This window comes from Schistocerca serialis, chromosome 2 (assembly GCF_023864345.2).
Source record: "Schistocerca serialis cubense isolate TAMUIC-IGC-003099 chromosome 2, iqSchSeri2.2, whole genome shotgun sequence".
Lineage (NCBI taxonomy): Eukaryota > Metazoa > Arthropoda > Insecta > Orthoptera > Acrididae > Schistocerca > Schistocerca serialis.
Genome location: NC_064639.1, coordinates 1,057,776,875 through 1,057,802,777, shown reverse-complemented (window position 1 = coordinate 1,057,802,777; position 25,903 = coordinate 1,057,776,875). Strand labels below are relative to the sequence as shown.

General features: G+C 43.9%; 1 protein-coding gene across 1 annotated transcript in view; it reads left to right on the top strand.

Annotated features, from left to right (window-relative positions):
• The window catches only part of LOC126456621 (transmembrane protease serine 9-like), an 82,306-nt gene that overhangs the window by 32,104 nt on the left and 24,299 nt on the right, over positions 1–25,903 (top strand). Inside the window, exon 3 of the mRNA XM_050092365.1 lies at positions 21,563–21,728. Coding sequence (XP_049948322.1) covers positions 21,563–21,728 — 166 coding nt within the window. The remainder of the gene's footprint in view (positions 1–21,562; positions 21,729–25,903) is intronic.

Sequence of the window (25,903 nt, the reverse complement as noted above, 5' to 3'; positions counted from 1 at the left end):
GTTCTCCTATTTGATGCACCGCGGACATTTATCGCAAATATAGACATTGAACCTACAGATACAGCAGTTGGTGCCATTACAGCATAGAGTGCTGGAAACTTGGTCTACTAAACATAAAGGTGGAAGGAAGTCTCAGTCTCCAGATAAACAAGAGGTCGATTTGGGAAAGGATCTGTAAAGGATTGATTAATGGTGCATGGACTGATTGCTGACCCTGAGCGATAATAAATGTAACATATTGCCGCATTGCTTATACATCCTCTCTCTCTCTGTCTCTCTCTCTCTCTCTCTCTCTCCCTCTCCCCGTGAGAACAGGCCTCGGAAAGCCCAACGGTACCGACCGACCGCACTGTCATCCTCAGCCAACAGGTGTCACGGGATGTGAATACGGAGAAGCATGTGGTTTGCACACCTCTCTCTCTCTTGGCCGTTGTCAGTTTTTGTGACCGGTTGCGTATACGTAGAAGAAGAAATCCACTACTGTACAACTACACAATTGACGAGAAATTGCAGGAAACAGTAGCTGCAGTAAAGTGTTTAATGGTAAGCATCCGCCGCGACATTAAGTGGAATGACTACATAAAACAAATCGTAGGAAAAGCAGATGCCAGGCTGAGATTCAGAGGAAGGATCTTAAGGAAATGAAATTCATCCACTAACGGAGTGCCTTATAAGGCGCTTGTTCGATCGATTCTTGAGAATTGTTCCTAGAAGGACTAATGGAAGAAGCAGAGAAGATACAAAGTACGGGCAATGTGTGTCATCGCAGGGTCGGCGTTACAGAGATGTTCAACAAGCTCCGGCGGCACACGCCGCAGGAGAGGCGCTGTGCCTCATGCAGGGGTTGACAACTGAAATTCCGAGAGAGTACGTTCAGGGTTCCACGATGACTCATACAACGTTTTATTTCCTCCCACACACAGCACGCGAAATGACAACAACAAGCAAATTTGAGAAACTAGACCTAATATAGAACTTTACCGACAGTCATTCTCCACGCCACTCGCGAATAGAACGGGGGAAGGGGGTATCAAACAGTGGAACCAGAAGTACCCTCCACCACAAACTGTCAGGTCGTTTCCAGAATGCTGACGTAGATGTTGATGTAGACGTAAATATAGATGTCAGTTGCGGTAAACGTAGTTATGCCTTGTAAGAAAATGCTGATCTTCCTATGGGTCAACAGGAGAAAACGTTAAGAAACTCATGTGAAAGTGTCTCTTGCTAAAGATGTTGTAAACAAGTTTTCTTCATTGTGAACTTCAGTCCGAAGACTAGTTTGACCTACCTCTCCACGCTAGTCTGTCTTATTATTCTTTGCATAACTACTGCCACCTACAACCGTTTGAACCTGTTTTCTGAAATCAAGCCTGGGTCTCCCTCGCCAATCCTTTCCTCACACTCTTCCCTGCTTTCCGAAATACTCACTGTTTCGATAGAGTACCTCGATCTACCAATCCAATTTTCAACACCGTTCTTCATTTTTAAAATTTCTGCCAGCTGTTCCTGATGAGCGTTTCGCTTTCTTACAAGGTTGGAATCGAGATAAATACCTAACACTTAAATTCATAGTCAGTGTTAACAACTTTGCTTTTTTTCGAATACGATTTTCTTGCTTGCGGTACTGTGCATTTTAGATCCGATTAACATCGGGCATGGTCAGTTATTTTGTTTCCCAAATAGCAGACCATTCTCCTTCTCTCAGTGTCCCATTTCCTGACTTTATTCCATTACCTTCCTTCACCTTTTGTCGATGTTCATCTGCTGGCCGCTGTGGCCAAGTGGTTCTAGGCGCCTCAGTCTGCAACCTCGCTGCTGCTACGGTCGCAGGTTCGCATCCTGCCTCGGGCATGCGTGTGTGTGATGTCCTTAGATTAGTCAGGTTTAAGTAGATCTAAGTCTAGGGGACTGCTCAGAGCCATTTGAACCATTTGATGGGACACAGCAACTCCAAGAGAACGATGAAGGGGGATTTTCCAGTAAGACCGTTTCACGCATATACCGTGAATATTTGAAATCCAGTAGAACATCAAATCTCCGACATCACTGCGGCCGTAAAAGATCCTCCAAGAACTGGACCAACGATGATTGAAGAGAACCGTTCAACGTGACAGAAGTGCAACCTTTGCGCAAATTTAAGTAGATTTCAGTGCTGGGCCGTCAGTAAGCGTCAGCATGCGAACTATTCAGCGACACATCATCGATATGGGTTCTGAGAGCCGAAGACCCACTCGTATACCCTTGATGACTGCACGACACAAAGCTTTACGCCGCGCCTGGGCCCGTCAACACCGACATTGGACTGTTGATGACTGGAAACATGTTGCCTGGTCGGAAGACTCTCGTTTCAAATTGCATCGAGCGGATGGACGTGTACGGGTATGGAGACAACCTCATGAATCCATGGACGCTGCATGTCAGCAGGGGACTGCTCAAACTGATGGAGGCTCTGGAATTGTGTCATGCGTGTGCAGCTGGAGTGATATGGGACCCATGGAAATGGAAATGTCGTGTGGCTAGGGCCTCCCGTCGGGTAGACCGTTCGCCTGGTGCAGGTCTTTCGATTTGACGCCACTTCGGCGACCTGCGCGTCGATGGTGATGAAATGATGATTATTAGGACAACACAACACCCAGTCCTTGGGTGGAGAAAATTTCCGACCCAGCCGGGAATCGAACCCGGGCCCTTAAGATTGACAGTCTGTCACGCAGACCACTCAGCTACCGGGGCGGACATGGGACCCATGATACGTCTAGATACGACTCTTACAGGTGACACGTGCGTAAGCATCCTGTCTGCTCACCTGCATCCGTTCATGTCCATTACGCATTCCGACGGACTTGGCCAATTCCAGCAGGACATTGCTACAGAGTGGCTCCGGAACACTCTTCTGAGCTTAAATACTTCCGCTGGTCACTGAGCCCCCCAGACATGAACAGTATGGAACATATCAGGAGTGCCTTTCAATGTGCTGTTCAGAAGAGATCTCATCCCCCTCGTACTCTTACGGATTTACGGACAGCCCTGCAAAATTCATGGTATCAATTCCCTCCAGCACTACTTCAGACATAAGTTGAGTCCATTCACGTCATGTTTCGCCACTTCTGCGTGCTCGCGGGAGCCATACACGATTTAGGTACGTGCGCCAGTTTCTTTGGCTCTTCAGTGTACAAACTTAATAACCAAGAGAAACAAACGCAAAATGACACATTCACAATTTGTGCAGCAGAGACTTTGTTTGGGTTATGGAAGTAAGCAAGTGTAGTTACTTGTCTTCTGTCACCTCGCCACATGTTTTCACTAATTTAATAATTTATCAAATGAGTGACAAATTAGTTCTGAAAGGTTTAGAAGAGAAACATGCAAGGTCAGCAACATTTGCATAAGCTCGGTTCCCCAGTTTATTCACATTTCTGTTAAGTTATCCCAGCTTTCTCCGATATGAATCCCTTCCTGTTTCTTCGAATCTGAACTCATTGCTTCGAACTGCGCTGTTCTAACTGTGACCCGCTTGTTGGTTACGCTGACAGCAGACGCAGTGCGGCTGCGGTTCTCTTCCTCGTCTTCCACACCAGCAGCGGGGGCAAATATGATGCTACCACAGTCTGTCTCCGTCATCCGTCGGTCGCCCATCGAAGTCTGCGGTACCACCAATGCAAGCGACAAATGTTTGGCTCTAATCGTGACAACGTACAGCCTACTGAAAACTTTCTAAATTCCAACACATAATCAGTTACTCTTAGAAATTTGAACACCTAACAGCTGTTGAGGTCCAAACACTGAGTTTGTCTTTTGACGAGCCCTACCTCCAAACAGTGAGTTCATAAGGACTGTGGCTCTCCACCTAACTGCAGAGCAGTGCGTCCTTGCTTCACTCCCTTCCACTCGCTGTGCAGGCGCAAGACACATCTCCCATTCAAAATACTTTGCAATAAAGTTCAATCTTCCATCACTATGCCAAACAGAAAGGAGTCAATCAGATACGCTCTGACTAAAGGCAGAAAGAATGCTCCTCCAGTGGCACGCTGATGCCAAGTTAATTCTACCACAAAAACATAACCAAATACCCATCTGATCTCAGCAGGCCAGAGAAGACGCTATCACGTCCGAAAGCACGCTTCACAGCTGTCAAAGATTTCGCGCACCAGCCGCCTGAGGCGTTCTTGTTCGGCATCGGCGACTGATTAGTTCTTTTTGTTTTTGCGACTTTTCGCGAAAGTGAGTGTGAAAACATCCTTCAGAATAGAGGCATATCTCGAGTAGCACTATTCTAGTTCTTAACTAGTCTCCCGTGCTTACAGAATATCTTCTTCTTCTGTGTTCTCTATTTGTTAATACATGGCCGGCCTTAGGCATGTGCAAATGGTGCAACTGGAGAGGCTCCCGCCCTGCCAGGCGCCCTACTGAAAACGTTAGAACATAATTTGAAAACTGTCACCCGTAATTTTGTTATTACAGATAAATTGAAAAAATAAGTAAGATGTTTCTGAAACTACTTTTAATGTAGTATAATGCAACTATATACGTACTGTGACGCAACTGTGGCCACTGAAGTACGCCTCAGATAATTATGCCTGCACCGACGTCGAGGGAACCATGAGTTATGACAATGACTATTTACTGTCAACACACGACTATTGCTCACGCATAAATTACGAGGTACGCTATTTATTATTTCTGAGCGCGTCTCCGCACCCTTTCTATTCATTATTGTGGCTAACATCAAGCATTACAATCTTCTGTCAGCAGGTGTTTCCTACAGATATGATTTGTTCATTGTCGGCAGTTTAAACGTACGATACTTTTCCGGTTCACGCTGTTTCACGTGTTATGTGTGCAGTCTGTGTGCTCAAAAGATCAAGAAAAAGCTACAGCATGAACAGTATTTGAACTGACAAAAAGGCACTATCGAAAAATTTCTTCGACCAACAACTTCAAATAGACTACAGTGTGCTTTAAGGTCGATGGCATTAACAGTAGACTCTCATCATGTGGTGCTTTAGATACAAGTGAACATGAAGCAGTGGAGTGTGGAATTCCTGTTATTCCACATTCACGTAGGCCTAGTAATAACAATTTTGAAGTAGTAACAAATTTGGACACAGGAATTTGGCCGAATACCTTAACATCCTCCATGACAGATGAAGTTGTACAGAAAGGTCCCACTAACACTGTAAATTCTGAGTATCCCTTGAATGTCAATAGAAGAAAATTTTCAACTCATTTTTACATAAGCACTTCACCAAATGTAAAAAGAAGGTGTCGTTAATGGTTTGTGTATTCGAAATATAAAGACAGTGTTTTCTGTTTTTGTTGTAAAGTTTTTGCATTTCCTTCGAACAAGCTGTCAAGTGACAGACGCTGTGATTGGTTTCATTTAGGAAATCGGCAGCAGGAACATTAACAACCATTTAACCACATAAACTGTGCAAGAAATGGATACTGCTTTCATGCACAAACCTCCTTGCTGAATCAGCAGGAATTGTGCAGTCACATTCCAGAAAACGTCAGTTTGCCATCAATTGTGAGAAAACAGAAACCTAAGCAAACTGGGAGACTTGTTATTTTTCCGAGAGACAAGAAGACACCTGTTGATACTTTCTAAGATTTATCATGTTCAGGTTCTTCCCCAGCTGCAAGCCTCTAGAGAAACATAGGAGACCTTCTGCGTTGTAAAGAAGACATAATCATAGAGCAAACCGCGTCAACATTTATTTGTATTATTGAGAGGGGAATCCCCATTACCGCTTACTGTTCCTCATGTCCCAAAAATCACAGTAGGCCCACCATACATCTACTATCTTGTAGAATGTCATCGGAACCGTATGTGTTTTTTTATTTCATTCCGAGCACTTGGACTAGTGCCGACTATGATATTTCGAATTCTTCTGTAGAAGCCCATAACTCACTGCATCCTATTCGATGAAAACCAATAATTACATAAACTGTTTCAGAATGAACATTTTTACAGACGTTTCTCGACTGCTAGAATGTCTCCACATTCATTCTGCTACCCATGGCAAACTTTCTAGTGAAAATCGATGCTCCTCTTTTCAATAATGCCGCTTTAGGTTGGTTTATGTTGCACCAACTGTCCTAGCAAAGAAAAGTGATACTGTAAAAATGTAAGTTCGAGATGTGGCCATCCTTTGCCTTTATGATATCTTGATTTCTGCTGGGCAGACTTTCGATCAGACATTTCAGTGTCTCTGTGAAAATGACAATCAGTTCTTACGCAATAGCCAAAACTATGGATGTCGGACGCTCAGGTCCGGCATGAAGTCAGCATTCTAACTCATTCCAGAAGTCTTCCATCGCGTTCAGGTCGACACTCGAGGCGGGCCACTCTACTTCAGGAATGTTATTGTCCGCACACCATTGTTTCACAGGTCCTACTTTTTGATAGGATGCATTATCAAGTTGATAAAAACATTTACTTTCTCCGAACTGCTGCTTTACAGTACGTAATACACAATACCACCAAACGTCTTCATATCCTTCTGCATTTAGTGTCTTCTTACGTAAAATAATGAGACCAAGCCCTGACCACGAAAAACATTACAATTCCGTAACACCGTCATTTCTGTACTTCACTGATGGCAGGTAGCGTACACCACTCTAAAGCACTCATTTCCAATCGTCCAGTGTTCAGTGCTATCACTCTGTATACCATTTCAGGCATTGCTCAGCACGTATGTATCGAACATTACACTCCACTTTCATTTACAGTCGTTTCTGCGGTGTGCTATGATCTGAAACATAAAGGAAATAAGAATAATGCCTTGTGTCATTCCCCTACTATGTGATATAAATCGTAGGCCCATCTACAATGATCAGCCAGAACTTTATGACCATCTACCTAATCACAGATATGTCGTCCTTTGGCACGGAAAACAGCGGCGACGCACTGTGGCACAGAAGCAATGACGCCTTGGTAGGTCGCTGGAGAGAAATGGCACCACATCTGCACCCACAAGTCACTTAATTCTCGTAAATTCCGGGGAGGGGCGATGAGGTAGGACGCCACGTCCAATCACCCCCCAGATGTGTTTGATCGAATTCAGATCTGACAAGTTGGAGGGTCACTACATCAATTGGAAGTCGCCATTGTGTTCCTCGAACCACTCCGTGTCCCCCCCCCACCTACCCTGGCTGTGAGACATGGCGCATTATCTTGCTAAGAAATGCTATTGCTGTCGGGAAATATGATCATCATGAAGGGATGTGTGTGGCCTGCATCTCTATTGTCCTGGAGACGTGTTTATTTGGTCTCCGTAATCAAGATGGGCAATTTTCGACTTTTTGCTTTACCCACATTTATTACAACACTTCACTTGCACTTTTCACATGTGTTGAACGCGTTTGTCTACAGTCTGTAGTGTTACCAACTGCCACTGTGTGTTTATCTTTTGCCTCTTGTGTGTGCTGTGTATAAGTGGTTTGATATTTGTTCATATTTTTCTGTGTATGTTTTTGTCTCACAAGGAAACCCTTGAGCGTAAGATTGCAAAAGGCCAATGACGATTACGTCATTCGACGCCCCCACGTGATGTCCACTATGAACCCACAGTATTGGCTGCTAATGGCAACAGGGGGCGGAAGTGTAGGCGTCCAATGGTGAACTCAGCAAGTGGCTATGGAACGTAGTTGAACTACTTGGTCGAAGAGTAACTGGTACAGTGGTAGTAGTGTTGATACGAAAGTGAGCAATGGCAACAATAAACAAAGAAAAATTAGCATTGTATGTACAACAACAGTTACTGAAGGTGACATTTCGTCAGAAAGGAACACAAGGAATTTCATAGAGTGAGAAAGAAGTGCCAGATAAAAAAAAATACTGTGTAGTGTATAATAAAAACCGCGGATATTCAAGCGAGGACAAAGCGCACTTGTTACAAAAATTGGTGTTTGCGCTTTTCGAGGACGCTCGATGCAATTTACAGGATGTGCAAGGTAGTGACCTACTACGTTATGCACATCAAATTGAGTGCGGCATACATTACAGTAATTTCAAGCGAACAGTAAATGGTTGGATAACTTCAAGCAGAGCTATACAATTTGAAGATTTAAGATAACGAAATTTCGAACAATGCGTCAACTTGACGACGCACAGCAAGTTGCGGAATCCCACTAAAATTTGTAGATGAGATAAACAAACTTATCCCATCGTTCAGTAATGAATTTGTTTTCAGCTCCGACCAATCGAGATATGAAGGGGAAATTATCTACACATTCACTATTGGACCAAAATGTATCTGAAAATGTTAAGCATAATACTAGTGAAGTCAAAAAATAAACAGTAAATTTACTACATCAAAATATCAGAGGTTTAAAAAACAAAATTAATGAATTTCAGATCTGTTTAGATGAGCTACAGTCTACAAATCCTGTTGATATTATTTGTATTTCTGAACATCATTTAGGTAGTGAAATTGAAATGCTTAATATGGAAGGGTATACCTTAGCTTCAAAGTATTGTAGAAAAGAGGTGGAGAAAGTTGCCACTTACAGTAGATAGAGTCACAATTATAAAACCACTGACATTCTTAAATACTGTAATGATTAGCCTCTTGAAGCACGTGCCACACAAGTAGAAACACATAAAAGAAAAATAATTATAGTCACAATATACAGGGCTCCAACTGGTAATTTCCAACTGTTCACTAAACAGCTTGATGCAGTATTTAATTTCTTAACTTCTAAAAATAATGAACTCATGCTAAGTGGAGATTTTAATTTAAATTTTCTGGAGGATAGTTACTCAAGATCCATAGTAGAGTCTCTTACCACTTATTATAATGTCATTCCCTTAATACAGTTCCCAACCAGGGTTAGGTGTACCAGCAGCACTGCTATTGATAACATTTTCATAGATACTACCACACTTGCAAATATTAGTATAAATCCAATATTTAATGGCCTTTCACATCATGATGCCCAGTTGCTTGCATTTAATATAGTGGGGTCTGATTCAGCCAATAACAGGAAGTGGAAAACTATTCGAATAATAAATGAAACAGGAATTGACGGTATAAAAACTGTTTGAGGAGTACAGGATGGAAAGATCTATATAATTCACCCAGGATAAATGAAAAATATAACTGTTTCTCTACTACACTCATAGGTCACACTGAAAACTGCTGCCCTAAGAAAGTAATTACAGCAAATAGATTAAATGTTTCAAAACCTACAATTAAAAATGGAATAAAAGGATCTTGCAAAACAAAAAGAAGACTGTACTTAATGTCAAGGGAAAATGATGACTACAGAGCTAAATAACATTACAAATTATATTGTAAAATTCTAAACAAAGTAATCACAATCTCAGAATTTATTTATTTTCAAAAAAAGTGAATGCCTCTAATAACAAGATAAAAACTATATGGAACATAGTAAAAAGTGAAACAAGGAAAACTAATCAGGAATATGAGGAAATTATGTTAAATGTAAATAATGAGTTGATCAGAGATACCTCCAAAATTGCAGACGCTTTCAACAACTTTTTTCTTTCGGTAGCAGACAACTTAGGTTTGCATAGTTCCTCAGAAGACAGCTTAACATAATTAAAAAATGCATTTCTGCACAAGTTTAACAATATTCAACTATATCCTACCACACCAAAAGTGATTTCTAATATTATTAGCTCTCTCAAAAACAAATGTTCCAGTGGTTATGATGAAATCAGCTCTACCACATTTAAATGTTGCTCGTAAGAACTTTGTGACAAACTGAATTACTTGTGTAATGAATCTGTCCACAGTGGTACTTTTCCAGATAGGCTTAAATATGCAATTGTCAACCCATTAGATAAAAAAGAGACAAATCATCAGTGGAAAACTTCTGTCCCATTTCATTATTGGCAATATTTTCAGAAGTGTTTGAAAAGGTTATCTACAATAGACTTTATAAACACTTAATACAGAAAAATATTCTCATTCGCAAACAGTTAAGATTTCGGAAAGGATTGTCAACTGATCAAGTTGTATTCACTTTTACAGAATCAATAAATCAAAAGTTATTTCCACTTGGAATATTCTGTGATCTGGATAAAGCTTTTGATTGTGTTAAGCATGATATCCTTATACAGAAGTTAAAATATTATGGGATAACAGGAGTAGCAGGCTCATGGTTCTCATCCTATGTTTTTAATAGAGAACAGTGGTGCCTGTATCAGGCTTACCACATAACAATACTCATTCAAAATACGAAACCACCAGATAAGGGGTGCCCCAGGGCTCTATTTTAGGTCCCTTGTTGTTCCTCTTATATATTAATAACCTTCCATATGCAGTGCCACAAAATGCAAATTTTGTCTAATTTGCAGATGATACAAGTATTGCTATAAAAACAGTACCCATGATCTCACTGAGCAATCAGCCAATGAAATGTTTGTAAGTATCAAAGGGTGGTTCACAGTGAATGGATTGCCACTGAATCCTGACAAGACCCAGTACATACAGTTTGGTACCTCACAAAGAATACCTGACCCTATAAGTATAATGTGCTCAAACAATGAAATTAAAGCTCTAGACAGTGTCAAATTTTTAGAGCTACAAATTGACCACAACCTAAATTGGAAAACTCACACTCTAGACTTAATGAAACGCCTTAGTTCAGCTACATTTGCATCACTCCTGATAGTAGAAATAGGGGATTTAAAAATGAAGAAGTTAGTTTATTTGGCCTACTTCCATTCACTAATGAGTTATGGAATAATTCACAATTCAGAAATGAGTCATTAGAATTACATCTGGTGTCAGTCCCAGATCATCATGCAGAGACCCCTTTAAGAAATTTGGTATTCTAACTACTACTTCTCAGTACACATACTCATTGATGTCCTTTCTCAAATCCAACATGTCTCTTTTTACACAAAATAGTGCAAAACATGATTATAATACCAGAACCAAAACAATCTGTATAAGGACTATAAAAGCTTAACATTAGTACAAAAAGGAGTCAAATACATGGGTACTCATATATTTAATAACTTACCAGAGCATATCAAAGGTCTTGTAAGTGATAAAGGTCGGTTTCAGAGTGAATTAAAGAACTTCCTGTTGGCTAACTCCTTCTACTCCATCGATGAATATCTTCACAAGGATTATAGCTCATAACTCTGTCTGCCTTAGATTTGTACAATATCCATGTATCTGAGTAAAAAAAAAAAAAAACTTTTGACTCTTTTCACGTCGCAGAGTCTGCTCTACAAGGGATCCATTGAAAACGATAAATGTTATGTAATGAACCCTGAACATCAATTACTTAACGCATTCGTATATAATTAAGCCAATTGTTAATCTGGGTGGTAAATTGGTTAGAAAGTTATTTATTGTGCGCGACAAGATGGAAGTGGTCTGTCTCCAACGATTCGTTCTTGTGTGCGTGATCTTGCAAACAGCGTATGAATATTTACGTCAAAGCAAGCAAGAATGGGAAACTAGGCGTAGGAGAACTATTACTACGGAATGAACACTGCTTTTGGCCAATAGCTGGTCAAAATAACGTGTTTTTGCTTGATTAGTGGTCAGCGTGTAAAAATCATACTCTTTTTAGAGCGAACTGTACCTCCTCCTGAAAAGTGTGTGACATTGCAATTCATACCACTTAGAACATATTATCGCATTATCTGCAGCTACACCTTAAAGAATAGCCAGTTTCACGAGAAGCTCCACGACAAACTGTTTCGCATCCGGTCGCATGCCATCACATTCCATCTGTTCTCATGACCCATTTACACCAATATAATTGTGTATGCGTTCTGCAAGAGTGGATACTTAGCTGAGCGTCCAGCACGGTTTGTAACTCCCAAGAAGTTCACCTTCGATCTCGATGGTGTGAAACTCTGTGATCGCTATGGCGCGCCATTTTTATTTCTGTGTTTATAGTGCAATATAATGGTATGTTTGAGCGTTTCTTGAATGTCGGCGATGTCCATTTTGCGAAGTGAAATACATGCATCCCTTAGAAGGTTGATTTCTGCACCTACTGGACACTCATTTTCTGTCCGCCTCTTACAAACATGGTGAGTCATTAGGAGCTAATACTTTTCCTGTCATAACTGCTAACACAACACTTTCAAATAAGCCTTAATGAAGACTGAACTCGCAACCTTGCACTCAAGGGGTTCTCTGAGAGTGTGCGTATGTGAAGTTATGCGTAAATGTGTTATTCTTCCTTGTGTGTGTGTGTGTGTGTGTGTGTGTTTGTGTGCTTCCGTGTTCGTGTTTGTGTGTGTGTGTGTGTGTGAGAGAGAGAGAGAGAGAGGGAGGGAGAGAGAGAGAGAGAGAGAGAGAGAGAGAGAGAGAGAGAGAGAGAGAGAGGGAGGGAGAGAGGGTGGGGAGAGGAGCGGAGGGGAATTGATTACTTATTTAGTCTGGTACTGTTTTAGAATGCTGTTATTGTTTTAGTGGCTAACGCGATCAATGAGTTACTGCTTACATTAATTTAGTGATTAATTACTTTCTTTTTCATAGCATGGGCTCTTTGTATGTGAAAGCTCTTCCAAAATTTTAAAGAGTTTTTTGTTGAAATTGTTCTCTTTAATAATTTTCATGAAGTTTTCATGTTGAATGGTTTATGTCCACGTTTCATCAGGTGTTCAGCATAGGTAGAATGGCCACTTCCATACTTCCAGCTTATTAGACACTAAGTCATCAAAAGTATCCGGACACCCCCAAAATATACGTTTTTCATATTAGGTGCATTGTGCTGCCACCTACCGCCATGTACTCCATATCAGTGACCTCAGTAGTCATTAGACATGTGAGAGAGCAGAATGGGGCGAAATGCGGAACTCACGGTTTTCGAATGTGGTCAGGTGGTTGAGTGTCACTTGTGTCATACGTCTGTACGCGAGATTTCCACACTCCTAAACATCCTTAGGTCCACTATTTCCGATGTCATAGTGAAGTGGAAACGTGAAGGGACACGTACAGCACAAAAGCAGACAGACCGACCTCGTCTGTTGACTGACAGAGACCGCCAACAGTTGAAGAGGGGCGTAATGTGTAATAGGCAGACATCTATCCAGACCATCATGCAGGAATTCCAAACTGCATAAGGAACCACTGCCAGTACTATGAAAGTTAGGCGGGAGTTGAGAAAACTTGGGTTTCATGGTCGAGCGGCTGCTCATAAGCCACAAATCACGCCGGTGAATGCCAAACGACGCCTCACTTGGTGTAAGTAGCGTAAACATTGGACGATTGGACAGTGGAAAAACGTTGTGTGGAGGGACGAATCACGGTACAAAATGAGGCGATCTGATGGCAGTGTGTGGATGTGGCGAATGCCCGGTGAACGTCATCTGCCAGCTTGTATAGTGCCAACAGTAAAATTCGGAGGCGGTGGTGTTATGGTGTGGTCGTGTTTTTCATGGAAGGGGCTTGCACCCCTTGTTGTTTGGCGGGGCACTATGACGGCACACGCTTACATTGATGTTTTAGGCACCTTCTTCCTTCCCTCCCCACTGCTGAAGAGCAATTCAGGGATGGCGATTGCATCTTTCAACATGATCGAGCTCCTGTTCATAATGCACGTCCTGTGGCGGAGTGGTTACACGACAATAGCATCCCTGTAGTGGACTGACCTACAGAGAGTCCTGACCTGAATCCTGTAGTACACCTTTGGGATGTTTCGGAACGCCGACTTCTTCGTGCCAGGCCTCACCGATCGATATCGATACCTCTCTTCAGTGCAGCACTGCGTGAAGAATGGGCTGCCATTTCCCAAGAAACCTTCCAGTACCTGATTGAACGTATGCCAGCGAGAGTGGAAGTTGTCATCAAAACTAAGCGTGGGCCAACACCATATTGAATTCCAGCATTACCGATGGAGGGCACGACGAACTTGTAAGTCATTTTCAGCCAGGTGTCCGGGTACTTTTGATCACAAAGTGTATGTTCTTCATATCAACTTTTGAAACTCCTGCTTTCACATTCTCAAATACATTGATGAACATCTAGGACCTTATAACTGATGTATACCTTCTCCTCGGTATTTAATTGGATTGTATGTAAATGTAACTGAGGTTGTTCTTGTTCTGTAAGCAATGTATAATCCCTAATTGTTTAGTGTATTTGCTATTCTCTGTGCTGATTTGTGTTTGTATGTTCTTCCTGTTAGTCATGTCATCAGCGTTGCTGTGTTTGCTGTGGTGTTTGTATTCTCTTCTTGTTATCATTTCCCTTTAGTTGTGTTCTGATTTTGTGCTTGTGTCCTTGTACTACATGGGTGTTATAACCATTGTTTATTGGTATGAGTTGTGTTGTTCGTAATTCTTTTCCATAGTGTTCTTTGCTGAGTGGGATATTATTTACTCTGTGTAGGATGCGTCGCATGGCCACAGAATTTTGACTTCGTGTGTCGTTGACCGTGGCATGTATGATTGTGTCTGTGGCTGTTGGCTTTCTGAAGGTGTAAAATGTGTGCTTACGGCTATCTCCGTTTATTGTTATATCCAAGAAATGTATTTCCTCTGCGGGAATTTAAGTATGAAAAATTGTGCAGTATCAGTCAAACAGTCCGGCCAAGACTGGCGGCGACTTGTAGAGTGTGCACCATTAATATCAAAGGCACCAACACACTTCCCTGGTGTAAATCTGACGACCCCTCTACATTTGCTCCATCAAAGATAATGTTCTGTGTCTTTCCTAGCGATAAATAAATCCTCAGCCCAGTCCCAAATTTAGTTTGATACGCCATATCTTCGATAGTAAAGTAAGGTGTGGTAACGAGTTAAATGATTTTCTTCAGTAAAGGAATTCTGCGTCTATCTAATTAATGATTTGGGACAACTGTTCTTGGTGATAAACCTATTCAGTTGGTGTTTTCCTTGCTCTGTAAATGCATCTACTTTTACAGATATAGGTTCCGAGTTTCTGCCCCCATCTTAGTTATTATTGTGAGAGCAAAGTGCTAGTTTTAGCTTTTCCTTTTGTGTAAGGAAATTACACTAAATGGCTAGCACCTCCTTTAAATTTCTTACGGAGAAAAAATATCCCCCCCACCATCATATATTCCAAATACAGTTCAGTTCATGCAAAAATGTAAATAAAGCTTCATTTTATTGTGAGCCGACGCTGGTCATCAGTAATGTGGGTTTTATCTCAACTCTTCTCTTGTCATCAATGATTATCGTTCAGGTAGATTTATTTTCATTGAATGCATGAAAATTTCTGTTATTAGCACAAGGTTAATCAGATATTTGCAGATATCTAACAAATAACTTTAATTATGAACGCATCCTTTTCTTATACATACAAAGTTTGCAGATGGTTAATCTTGTGATGGTAATATTCATATATACGTGGCGTCTTATTAGTAGTGTGTGGGTAAGTTGAGAATTTGGGTGTGACGGGAGGTGTTCGACGATAGTATGTGCAGCTGCGATGACCACCGTGTCTGAATTTACAGAAGTTAGAAATATGGCGCGTTCTTCAATGCGAAATACTTTTAATAATTTCTACAACGGAATTCTGTCTCGAAATCTGGCAGAAAACCCAAAGAGATCTGGTCATACATAAAGCACACCAGTGGCAAGACGCAATCAATACCTTCACTGCGCGATAACAACGGTGAAGTCACTGATGGCAGTGCCACTAAAGCAGAGTTATTAAACACGGTTTTCCGAAACTCCTTCACCAAAGAAGACGAAGTAAACATTCCTGAATTCCAATCAAGAACAACTGCCAAGATGAGAAACATAGAAGTAGATATCCTCGGTGTAGCAAAGCAGCTTAAATCACTTAATAAAGGCAAGGCCTCCGGTCCAGATTGTATACCAGTCAGGTTCCCCTCAGAGTATGCTGAGAAATTAGCCCCATATTTAGCAGTTGTATACAACCACTCGCTCACAGAAAGATCCGTACCTAAAGACTGGAAAATTGCTCAGGTCACACCAATACCCAAAAAGGGAAGTAGGAGTAATCCGCTGAACTACAAAATGGCTCTGAGCACTATGGGACTTAACAACTTAGGTCATCAGTCCCCTAGAACTTTGAACTACTTAAACCTAACGAACCTAAGGACATCACACACATCCATGCCCGAGGCAGGATTCGAACCTGCGACTGTAGCAGTCCCGCGGTTCGCTGAACTACAGGCCTATACCACTAACGTCGATTTGCAGTAGGGTTTTGGAACATATACTGTATTAGAACGCTATGAAGTACCTCGTAGAATACGATTTATTGACACATAGCACGGTTTCAGAAAATATCGTTCTTGTGAAACACAACTAGCTCTTTATACTCATGAAATAATAAGTGCTATCGATAGGGGATGTCAAATTCATTCCATATTTTTAGATTTCCAGAAGACTTTCGACACCGTTCCTCACAAGTGTCTTCTAACCAAACTGCATGCCTACGGAGCATCGCCTCAGTTGTGCGACTGGATTCGTGATTTCCTGTCAGAAAGGTCACAGTTCGTAGTAATAGACGGAAAGTCATGGAATAAAACATAAGTAATAGCCGGCGTTCCCCAAGGAAGTGTTATAGGCCCTCTATTGTTCATCTATATTAACGACATAGGAGACAATCTGAATGGCCGTCTTAGATTGTTTGCAGATGATGCTGTCATTTATGGTATTGTAAAGTCATCAGATGATCAAAACGACTTGCAAAATGATTTAGATAAGATATCTGTATGGTGCGAAAAGAGGCAGTTGACCCTGAATAAGGAAAAGTGGGAAGTTATTCACATGAGTAATACAAGAAGTCAGCTAAATTTCGATTAAGCGATAAGTCACACAAATCTGAAGGCTGTAAATTCAACTAAATATTTAGTGATTACAATTACAAATAACCGAAATTGGAACGATCACGTATATAATATTGTGGGTAGAGCAAACCAAAGACTGCGATTCATTGGCAGAACACTTAGAAGGCGCAACAGGTCTACTAAAAAGAATGCTTACACCACCCTTGTCCACCCTATTCTGGAGTATTGCTGTGATGTGTGGCACCAACATAGGTGGGGCTGACGGATGACATCGAAAAAGTAGAAAGAAGGGCAGCTCGTTTTGTATTATCGCGAAATAGCTCCCCTAGTGTCAGAGACATGATACGTGAATAGGAGTGGGAGTCATTGAAACATGGTTTTTCGTTGCGACGGGATCTTCTCATGAAATTTTAATCACCAGTTTTCTCCTCCGATTGCGAAAAGATTCTGTTGGCACGCACCTACATAGGGAGAGGAGAAATGATCATCACGATAAAATAAGAGAAATCAGGGCTCGCACTGAAACATTTAAGTGCTCGTTTTTCCCGCGTGCGTTTCGAAAGTGGAACGATAGAGAGACAGCTTGAAGGTGGTTCATTGAACCCTCTGCGAGGCACTTTATTGTGAATAGCAGAGCAATCACTTAGATGTAGATATAGATGAAGGCTCAGTGTTCAGAGCAGCTGCCTAGTAATCAGGAGACCTGGATTCGAATCCTGGGCGAGCACAAATTTTCAACTATCCCCATTGATTTAAATCAATATCCACTCGCAGTGGATATCTGTAATTACTTTGTGTCTCAATCTGTTTTACTCACCATTTTTGTTCAGTGAAATTATAGTTTCATACCATAACGCAATTTATTGTGTAGTACATATTTCAATATTGTAAGAATTTTCTTAATAAAGATCGCCTCGGACAGGGTATACAACGAGTTCTTTCCTGTCTTATGAATTGCATCATAAGAATTTGTGAGCCACCAGTTGTACCTTTGTGGCGTGACTTGGCACATTTATTTCATTATATGCAAATTGAAGGTGTAGAGAGGGAGAAAGGAAAGGAAAGGGAAGGAATCACTGCTGTCAGCTACGTCGGGGAATTACGCAGAATCAACGGCGAAGAGTGAAAATGTGTACCAGACCGGGATTCGAACCCAGGACCTCCCGCTTACTAGGCTGGTGTGTTAACCACTGCGCGATCCGGGATGCAGTGTTGTCGCACCTGCGGGGACTTTCAAGGCACGACTAACGGTTGACCCACATTCCCATCTTTTTTTTATTGTTCCCATTTTGTTCGATTTTGTTCGTTGCATTTGTTTGGTGCGGATGTCCCATGACAAGTGTGCAAGTTCAGTGCTGAGCCGTTGATTCAGTTTTATTATTATTATTATTATTATTATTACGGAGAGCTGCTAACCCTTTCACCCAACACGCTGAGCTACCGTGCCGGCAGTCGCACCTGCGCAGACTTTCTCGGCATGCCTAACAGTTGACTCACATTCCCATCGAGCGCCACCTACCTGCAGTCCCTGTCCATTTCCTCCATTCTCGCTACACTGTGTTTCCAGCAGTAGGTCAGACGTATCTGTGCATCTGCCTAGCTAAGCATTGGATCCACCGTCTTCAGTGCAGCCGCCCAAACACGTCCGACCTCCTGTGACAATCTCAGTCTAGCGAGCGTGGAGCAAAAGACAGGGACTGCGGATAGGTGTCGAGGGAGTCTGCAAGTGCTGTATCAGGGATGGAGCAGTGGTTAACTCATGTGCCTAGTAAGCACGAGATCCTGAGTTCGGGACCCGGTCCACTACACACTACCACTCGTCGTCGCTGATTCCGCGTAATGTTCCGATGCAGCTGACAGCAGCGATCTCCTCCCTTTCCTTTCTCCGCTTCTCCAGCTTCATTTTACATAAAATATATCACAGCTGCGGATTCTGGGTGGCGTCTGTACTCTTGAACATGTCCAAAACAAAAGACACCACGCAGGCATATAGTACACTACTGGCCATTAAAATGGCTACACCACGAAGATGACGTGCTACAGACGCGAAATGTAACCGACAGGAAGAAGATGCTGTGATATACAAATGATTGGCATTTCCGAGCATTCATACAAGGTTGGCGCTGGTGGCGACACCTACAACGTGCTGTCATGAGGAAAGTTTCCAATCGATTTCTCATACATACCGGCGTTGCCTGGTGTAACGTTGTTGTGATGCCTCGTGTAAGGAGAAGAAATGCGTACCATCACATTTCCGACTTTGATAAAGGTCGGATTGTAGCCTATCGCGATTGCGGTTTATCGTATCGCGACATTGCTGCTCGCGTTGGTCGATATCCAATGATTGTTAGCAGAATATGGAATCGGTCGGTTCAGGACGGTAATACGGAACGCCGTGCTGGATCCCGACGGCCACGTATTACTAGCAGTCGAGATGACAGGCATCTTATCCGCGTGGCTGCACCAGATCGTGCAGCCACGTATCGATCCCTGAGTCAGAACATGGAGACGTTTGCAAGACAACAACCATCTGCACGAACAGTTCGACGAAGTTTGCAGCAGCATGGACTGTTAGCTCGGAGACCATGGCTTCGGTTACTCTTGACGCTGCATCACAGACAGGAGCACCTGTTATGGTGTACTCAACGACGAGCCTGGGTGTACGAATGGCAAAAAATTATTTTTTCGGATGAATCCAGGGTCTGTTTACAGCATCATGATGGTCGCATTCGTGTTTGGCGACATCGCGGTGAACGCACGTTGGAAGCCTCTATTCGTCATCGCCATACTGGCGTATCACCCGTGGGGTGCCATTGGTTACACGTCTCGGTCACCTCTTGTTCGCATTGACGGCACTTTGAACAGTGGATGTTACACTTCAGATGTGTTACGACCCGTGGCTCTACCCTACATTTCAGCAGGATAATGCACGATCGCATGTTGCAGGTCCTGTACGGGCCTTTCTGGATACAGAAAATGTTCGACTGCTGCCCTGGCCAGCACATTCTCCAGATCGCTCACCAACTGAAAACGTCTGGTCAATTGGTCGCCGAGCAACTGGCTTGTCACAATACGCCAGTCACTACTCTTGATGAACTGTAGTATCGTGTTGAGGCCGCATGGGCTCCTGTACCTGTACACGCCATCCAAGCTCTGTTTGACTCAATGCCCAGGCGTACCTAGGCCGTTATTACGGCCAGGAGTGATTGTTCTGGGAACTGATTTCACAGGATCTATGCACACAAATTAATTGAAAATGTAAATACATGTCAGTTCTAGTATAATACACTCCTGGAAATGGAAAAAAGAACACATTGACACCGGTGTGTCAGACCCACCATACTTGCTCCGGACACTGCGAGAGGGCTGTACAAGCAATGATCACACGCACGGCACAGCGGACACACCAGGAACCGCGGTGTTGGCCGTCGAATGGCGCTAGCTGCGCAGCATTTGTGCACCGCCGCCGGCAGTGACAGCCACTTTGCCGTGGCATACGGAGCTCCATCGCAGTCTTTAACACTGGTAGCATGCCGCGACAGCGTGGACGTAAACCGTATGTGCAGTTGACGGACTTTGAGCGAGGGCGTATAGTGGGCATGCGGGAGGCCGGGTGGACGTACCGCCGAATTGCTCAACACGTGGGGCGTGAGGTCTCCACAGTACATCGATGTTGTCGCCAGTGGTCGGCGGAAGGTGCACGTGCCCGTCGACCTGGGACCGGACCGCAGCGACGCACGGATGCACGCCAAGACCGTAGGATCCTACGCAGTGCCGTAGGGGACCGCACCGCCACTTCCCAGCAAATTAGGGACACTGTTGCTCCTGGGGTATCGGCGAGGACCATTCGCAACCGTCTCCATGAAGCTGGGCTACAGTCCCGCACACCGTTAGGCCGTCTTCCGCTCACGCCCCAACATCGTGCAGCCCGCCTCCAGTGGTGTCGCGACAGGCGTGAATGGAGGGACGAATGGAGACGTGTCGTCTTCAGCGATGAGAGTCGCTTCTGCCTTGGTGCCAATGATGGTCGTATGCGTGTTTGGCGCCGTGCAGGTGAGCGCCACAATCAGGACTGCATACGACCGAGGCACACAGGGCCAACACCCAGCATCATGGTGTGGGGAGCGATCTCCTACACTGGCCGTACACCACTGGTGATCGTCGAGGGGACACTGAATAGTGCACGGTACATCCAAACCGTCATCGAACCCATCGTTCTACCATTCCTAGACCGGCAAGGGAACTTGCTGTTCCAACAGGACAATGCACGTCCGCATGTATCCCGTGCCGCCCAACGTGCTCTAGAAGGTGTAAGTCAACTACCCTGGCCAGCAAGATCTCCGGATCTGTCCCTCATTGAGCATGTTTGGGACTGGATGAAGCGTCGTCTCACGCGGTCTGCACGTCCAGCACGAACGCTGGTCCAACTGAGGCGCCAGGTGGAAATGGCATGGCAAGCCGTTCCACAGGACTACATCCAGCATCTCTACGATCGTCTCCATGGGAGAATAGCAGCCTGCATTGCTGCGAAAGGTGGATATACACTGTACTAGTGTCGACATTGTGCATGCTCTGTTGCCTGTGTCTATGTGCCTGTGGTTCTGTCAGTGTGATCATGTGATGTATCTGACACCAGGAATGTGTCAATAAAGTTTCCCCTTCCTGGGACCATGAATTCACGGTGTTCTTATTTCAATTTCCAGGAGTGTATATTTGTCCAATGAATACCCGTTTATCATCTGCATTTCTTCTTGGTGTAGCAATTTTAAAGGCCAGTAGTGTAGTATTTATTTCACACTATACGCTGGTGCTGGATTGGCGTGTCGGCTGTTGCCAGGAAGGCGAGGACCCTGGTGAAGCTGCACCTGCGCCTCGTGGACACGCCTAATTGCTCACAGTCACTACAACGGCAGCTGCGCGGCCATGTGCATCTCTGCTCGTTCCAAGACAAAATATTGTGTGGCGGGGACACTGGCTCGGCGCTCATATGCCATGATGTGCAGGTAAGTCAGAGTCTCCTAAAATGTCTCTCTCGTGGGTATTTTTGCGATACACACGACTCCATATCACACAGTAACTCACTTCTGACACGGCTATTTCATAACCGGCAACGAGGATTCGCGCACAAGATTGCCTCCCTGCGATGGATGAGGCTGGTCTTCATGTTTTCCGTCGCGGTTGGAGCAGACTTCCACGTTGGCTCCTCCAGACTTATCTTAGATTTGACTAATTTTAAGAAAGATAGTTCACCAGATTTTACATTCCAATCTCAGTTTTTTAACATTTTAGATGCCCATCACTGTTTTACCGTCGTTTACACTGATGGCTCCAAACCGGAGAATTTCCTTGGCTGTTCTGTCGTGTTCCCTGATCATGTTACCCGGATTCGCCTCCCTGATGAATATACCGTTTTCGCAGCGGAGCTCCACGCGATCCTGAAGGCACTGGATTGGATGAATCGTGTTCGGGGCAATCGATTTCTCCTCTGCTCCTATTCTCTTAGTGCCTTACAATCACTGCAGAATCTGTACCCAACTGAGGAGATGGTCCAGCTGATATATGACCAACTGTACTTGCTCCAACGGCGGGGTAAGGAGATGACCTTCTGCTGGGTGCCTGGTCATGTAGGAATGTGGGGCAATGAACAGGCCGATCGGGCTGCCAGGAAAGCCTGGCGAGAGCAGGATGTGGTCCAGTGTCCTATTCCCTTGCAGTCTGTCATTTCTGCACTCCATGAGAAGTGCATGAAGTTGTGGGAGGAAGAATGGCTGGCGGTGACGGCCAATAAACTGCGTTTGGTGAAGTCAACAACTCGGCCGTCGAGTTCCTCCTGCCGGTTGCTCAGGCGGGAAGAAGTGACCTTCACGCGTCTTCGGATCTGGCACTGTCCTCTCACACATAGCTTTCTATTACGGCGGGAGGATCCCCCGTTTCGTGATGCTTGTGGTGTGCACATCTCTGTCCGCCACATTTTAACAGCCTGCATTTTATACCGTGATGCAAGGGCAGAAGCACAAGTTGATGGGGATCTGACCTGTTTTTTAGCTAATAATGAGACGTGTGTGTCCAGCGTTTTGAAGTTTTGTGATGTGTCTGGACTCTGGCCTGAACTTTTAGGCTGGAGGTTTTAGTGTATTACACAGTGGCTGGTTCCTCCATTTTTCCTTGCGGTCAGCCAGCCACTTCCATCTGTTATATTGTTTTAGCTCCCTCTACCACTTTCTTCCTGTGTTGTCCATGTTTTACTGCTGCCGGCATGCTTCGTCCCACGCTTCGGTGTGGGTAGGCCCATATTTTTCCAAGCTTGTTCCCTGAGTTTTGCGTTCTGTTTTATCTTACTGCTCTGAGTCTTTTCTTGACACCCGTCTCAATCTGTTACTGAGCGGGCGCTGAAGACCTTGCCGTCGTGCACCCTTACAACTCTCTCCATCCATCCACATAACTCACTTCCCCTCCACCACAAACACACACAGATATGTAAACTAGCAACGCTTTGAGACATTCGTTCATCACTTTGGATAATTCCTATGATCTTAAGTTTCTACTATAACGTATAAATTATTTAATCAATCAAGAACTAAGTTATCGTCACCTGACACGGTGGTTCAGTGAAGCAGGCGATCTATAAATTTGCAATGTTGCTTTTTTTTGTGCAGACCAATTTACTTGCCGAGATCGCTATGTTAACACCATTACTAGATGACTAGTTTCGGCAGTACATATTACAATCTTCAGATTTATAAAAAGAAAATATGCGGAGATTGCGGACTTACGGTCAAATAAAAGCGTTGTAGGACATAAACAAGAACTCAGTGACAAAAACTAGATACCCATAAAACTGGGCATTGGTAGTTGCATCACACAATACTTAAACCACTCCGTCACATTATGACTATAGAATACGCTGTAAAGCAAAACTCTCGTCAAATTCTGCTCATTTGGGCGGATTCAATCCAAAGTAAAAATATAACAATGACTACTTTTAATAAGTACATATTAAATGAAAATATACCATAAGAAAGTCGAAACATTACAATGGCATGCCAGGTGTTGTACCACGTGGTATGGGAACGGAAATGAGCGTTTGGCGTCATTGGCCGGAAGGCCCATTACGGGGCAGGTCCGGCCGCCTTGGTGCAGGTCTTATTACATTCGACTCCACAGTGGGGGGGGGGACCTGCGCGCCGGATGGCAATGAAATGATGAGGAAGACAGCACAAAACCGACTCCCTGAGCGGAGAAAATCCCAGACCCAGCCGGCATTCGAACCCGGGCTCGTAGGAAGGCGATCCGTCGCGCTCACCACTCAGCTATGGGGGTGGCGTTCGTGTTGCATGTACATCTTAGAGTACGAATGGCACGAACAAAACAGGTACATACCACATCTTGCCTCTTCGTGGTATAACGCCATTTTTGTCCGCCACAGAGTAACTGACTACAGGATTTGGAGTATAAGGGAAGCTAGTGCTGAGAATTACCGCCAGATGGCGGTCTGCACTGCATGAAGTCAATTACAACTAATGTAACTGGGTCAAATCTTTCTTCAACAATGAAATTAACAGATGCAACTGAACATCAAAGTAGTACACACTCAATAGTCATAATGGCGAAGATTACACAAATTGTATATAAAGGAGACACAGAAGGTTGTAAAGTGTCATGCATGGCTGCCTACGCCAACAGACAAAAATTGGAAACATTTTGTGACGTAACGATTACGTTCTATAATACATGCGATAACCAATTTATACCCTACAGTATAATTAGTAGAAACAGCTTTAGCGGAAAGTTGCGACATTTACATAATTATGAAACAGGATTTGATTTTATTTGTCAGTTTCGCTGCAAACAAAGGATGACAACAACATTTACACACTATGTGATCGAAAGTATCCGGACACGTGGCTGAAAATGACTTACAAGCTCGTGCCGCCCACCATCGGTAATGCCGCAATTCAATATGGTGTTGGCCCACCCTTAACCTTGATGGCAGCTTCCTCTCTCGCAGGCATACGTTCAATCAGGTACTGGAAGGTTTCTTGGGAAATGTTAGCCCATTCTTCACGGAGTGCTGCATGGAGGAGAGGTATCGATCTCGGTCGCTGAGGCCTGACACGAAGTCAGTGTTCCAAAACATCCCGAAGGTGTACTATAGGATTCAGGTCAGGACTCTGTGCAGGCCAGTCCATTACAGGGCTGTTATTGTCGTGTACCACTCCGCCACAGGCCGTGCATTATGAACAGGTGCTCGATCGTGTTGAAAGATGCAGTCGCCATCCCCGAATTGCTCTTCAACAGTGGGAAGCGGGAAGGTGCTTAAAACATCTATGTAGGCCTGTACTGTGATAGTGCCACGCAAAACAACAAGGGGTGTAAGCCTCCTCCGTGAAAAACACAACCACACCATAACAGCACCGCATCAGAATTTTACTACAGGCACTACACACGTTGGCAGATGACGTTCACCGGGCATCTGCCATACCCACACCCTGCCATCGGATCGCCACATTGTGTACCGTGATTCGTCACCCCACACAACGTTTTTCCACTGTTCAAATGGTTCAAATGGCTCTGAGCACTATTAGACTTAACTTCTGAGGTCAACAGTCCCCTAGAACTTAGAACTACTTAAACCTAACTAACCTAAAGACGCCACACACATCCATGCCCGAGGCAGGATTCGAACCTGCGACCGTAGTGGTCGCGCGGTAGCAGACTGTAGCTCCTAGAACCACTCTGCCACTCCGGCCGCCTTTCCACTGATCAATCGTTCAATGTTTACGCTCTTTACACCAAGCGAGCCGTCGTTTGGCATTTACCGGCGTGATGTGTGGCTTATGAGCAACCGCTCGACCATGAAATCCAAGTTTTCTCACCTCCTGCCTAACTGTCATAGCACTTGCAGTGGTTCCTGATGCAGTTGAGAATTCCTGTATGATGATCTAGATAGAAGTCTGCCTATTACACATTATACGACCGTCTTCAACGAAAAGGGCACTGCGCCGATTGGAATCCATCGCTAGTTGACGGGAGTGTATGGTGAGTCGTGCATAAATGTCAGAAATGTTCGTAAGTGGTGTAGAGAGTTGGCAGCCGGTCGGACCGAAATTCACGACGAACAAAGGAGCGGGAGACCGTCAATTTCTGAGGAGACAGTGTTGAAGGTTGAGCAAAGCAT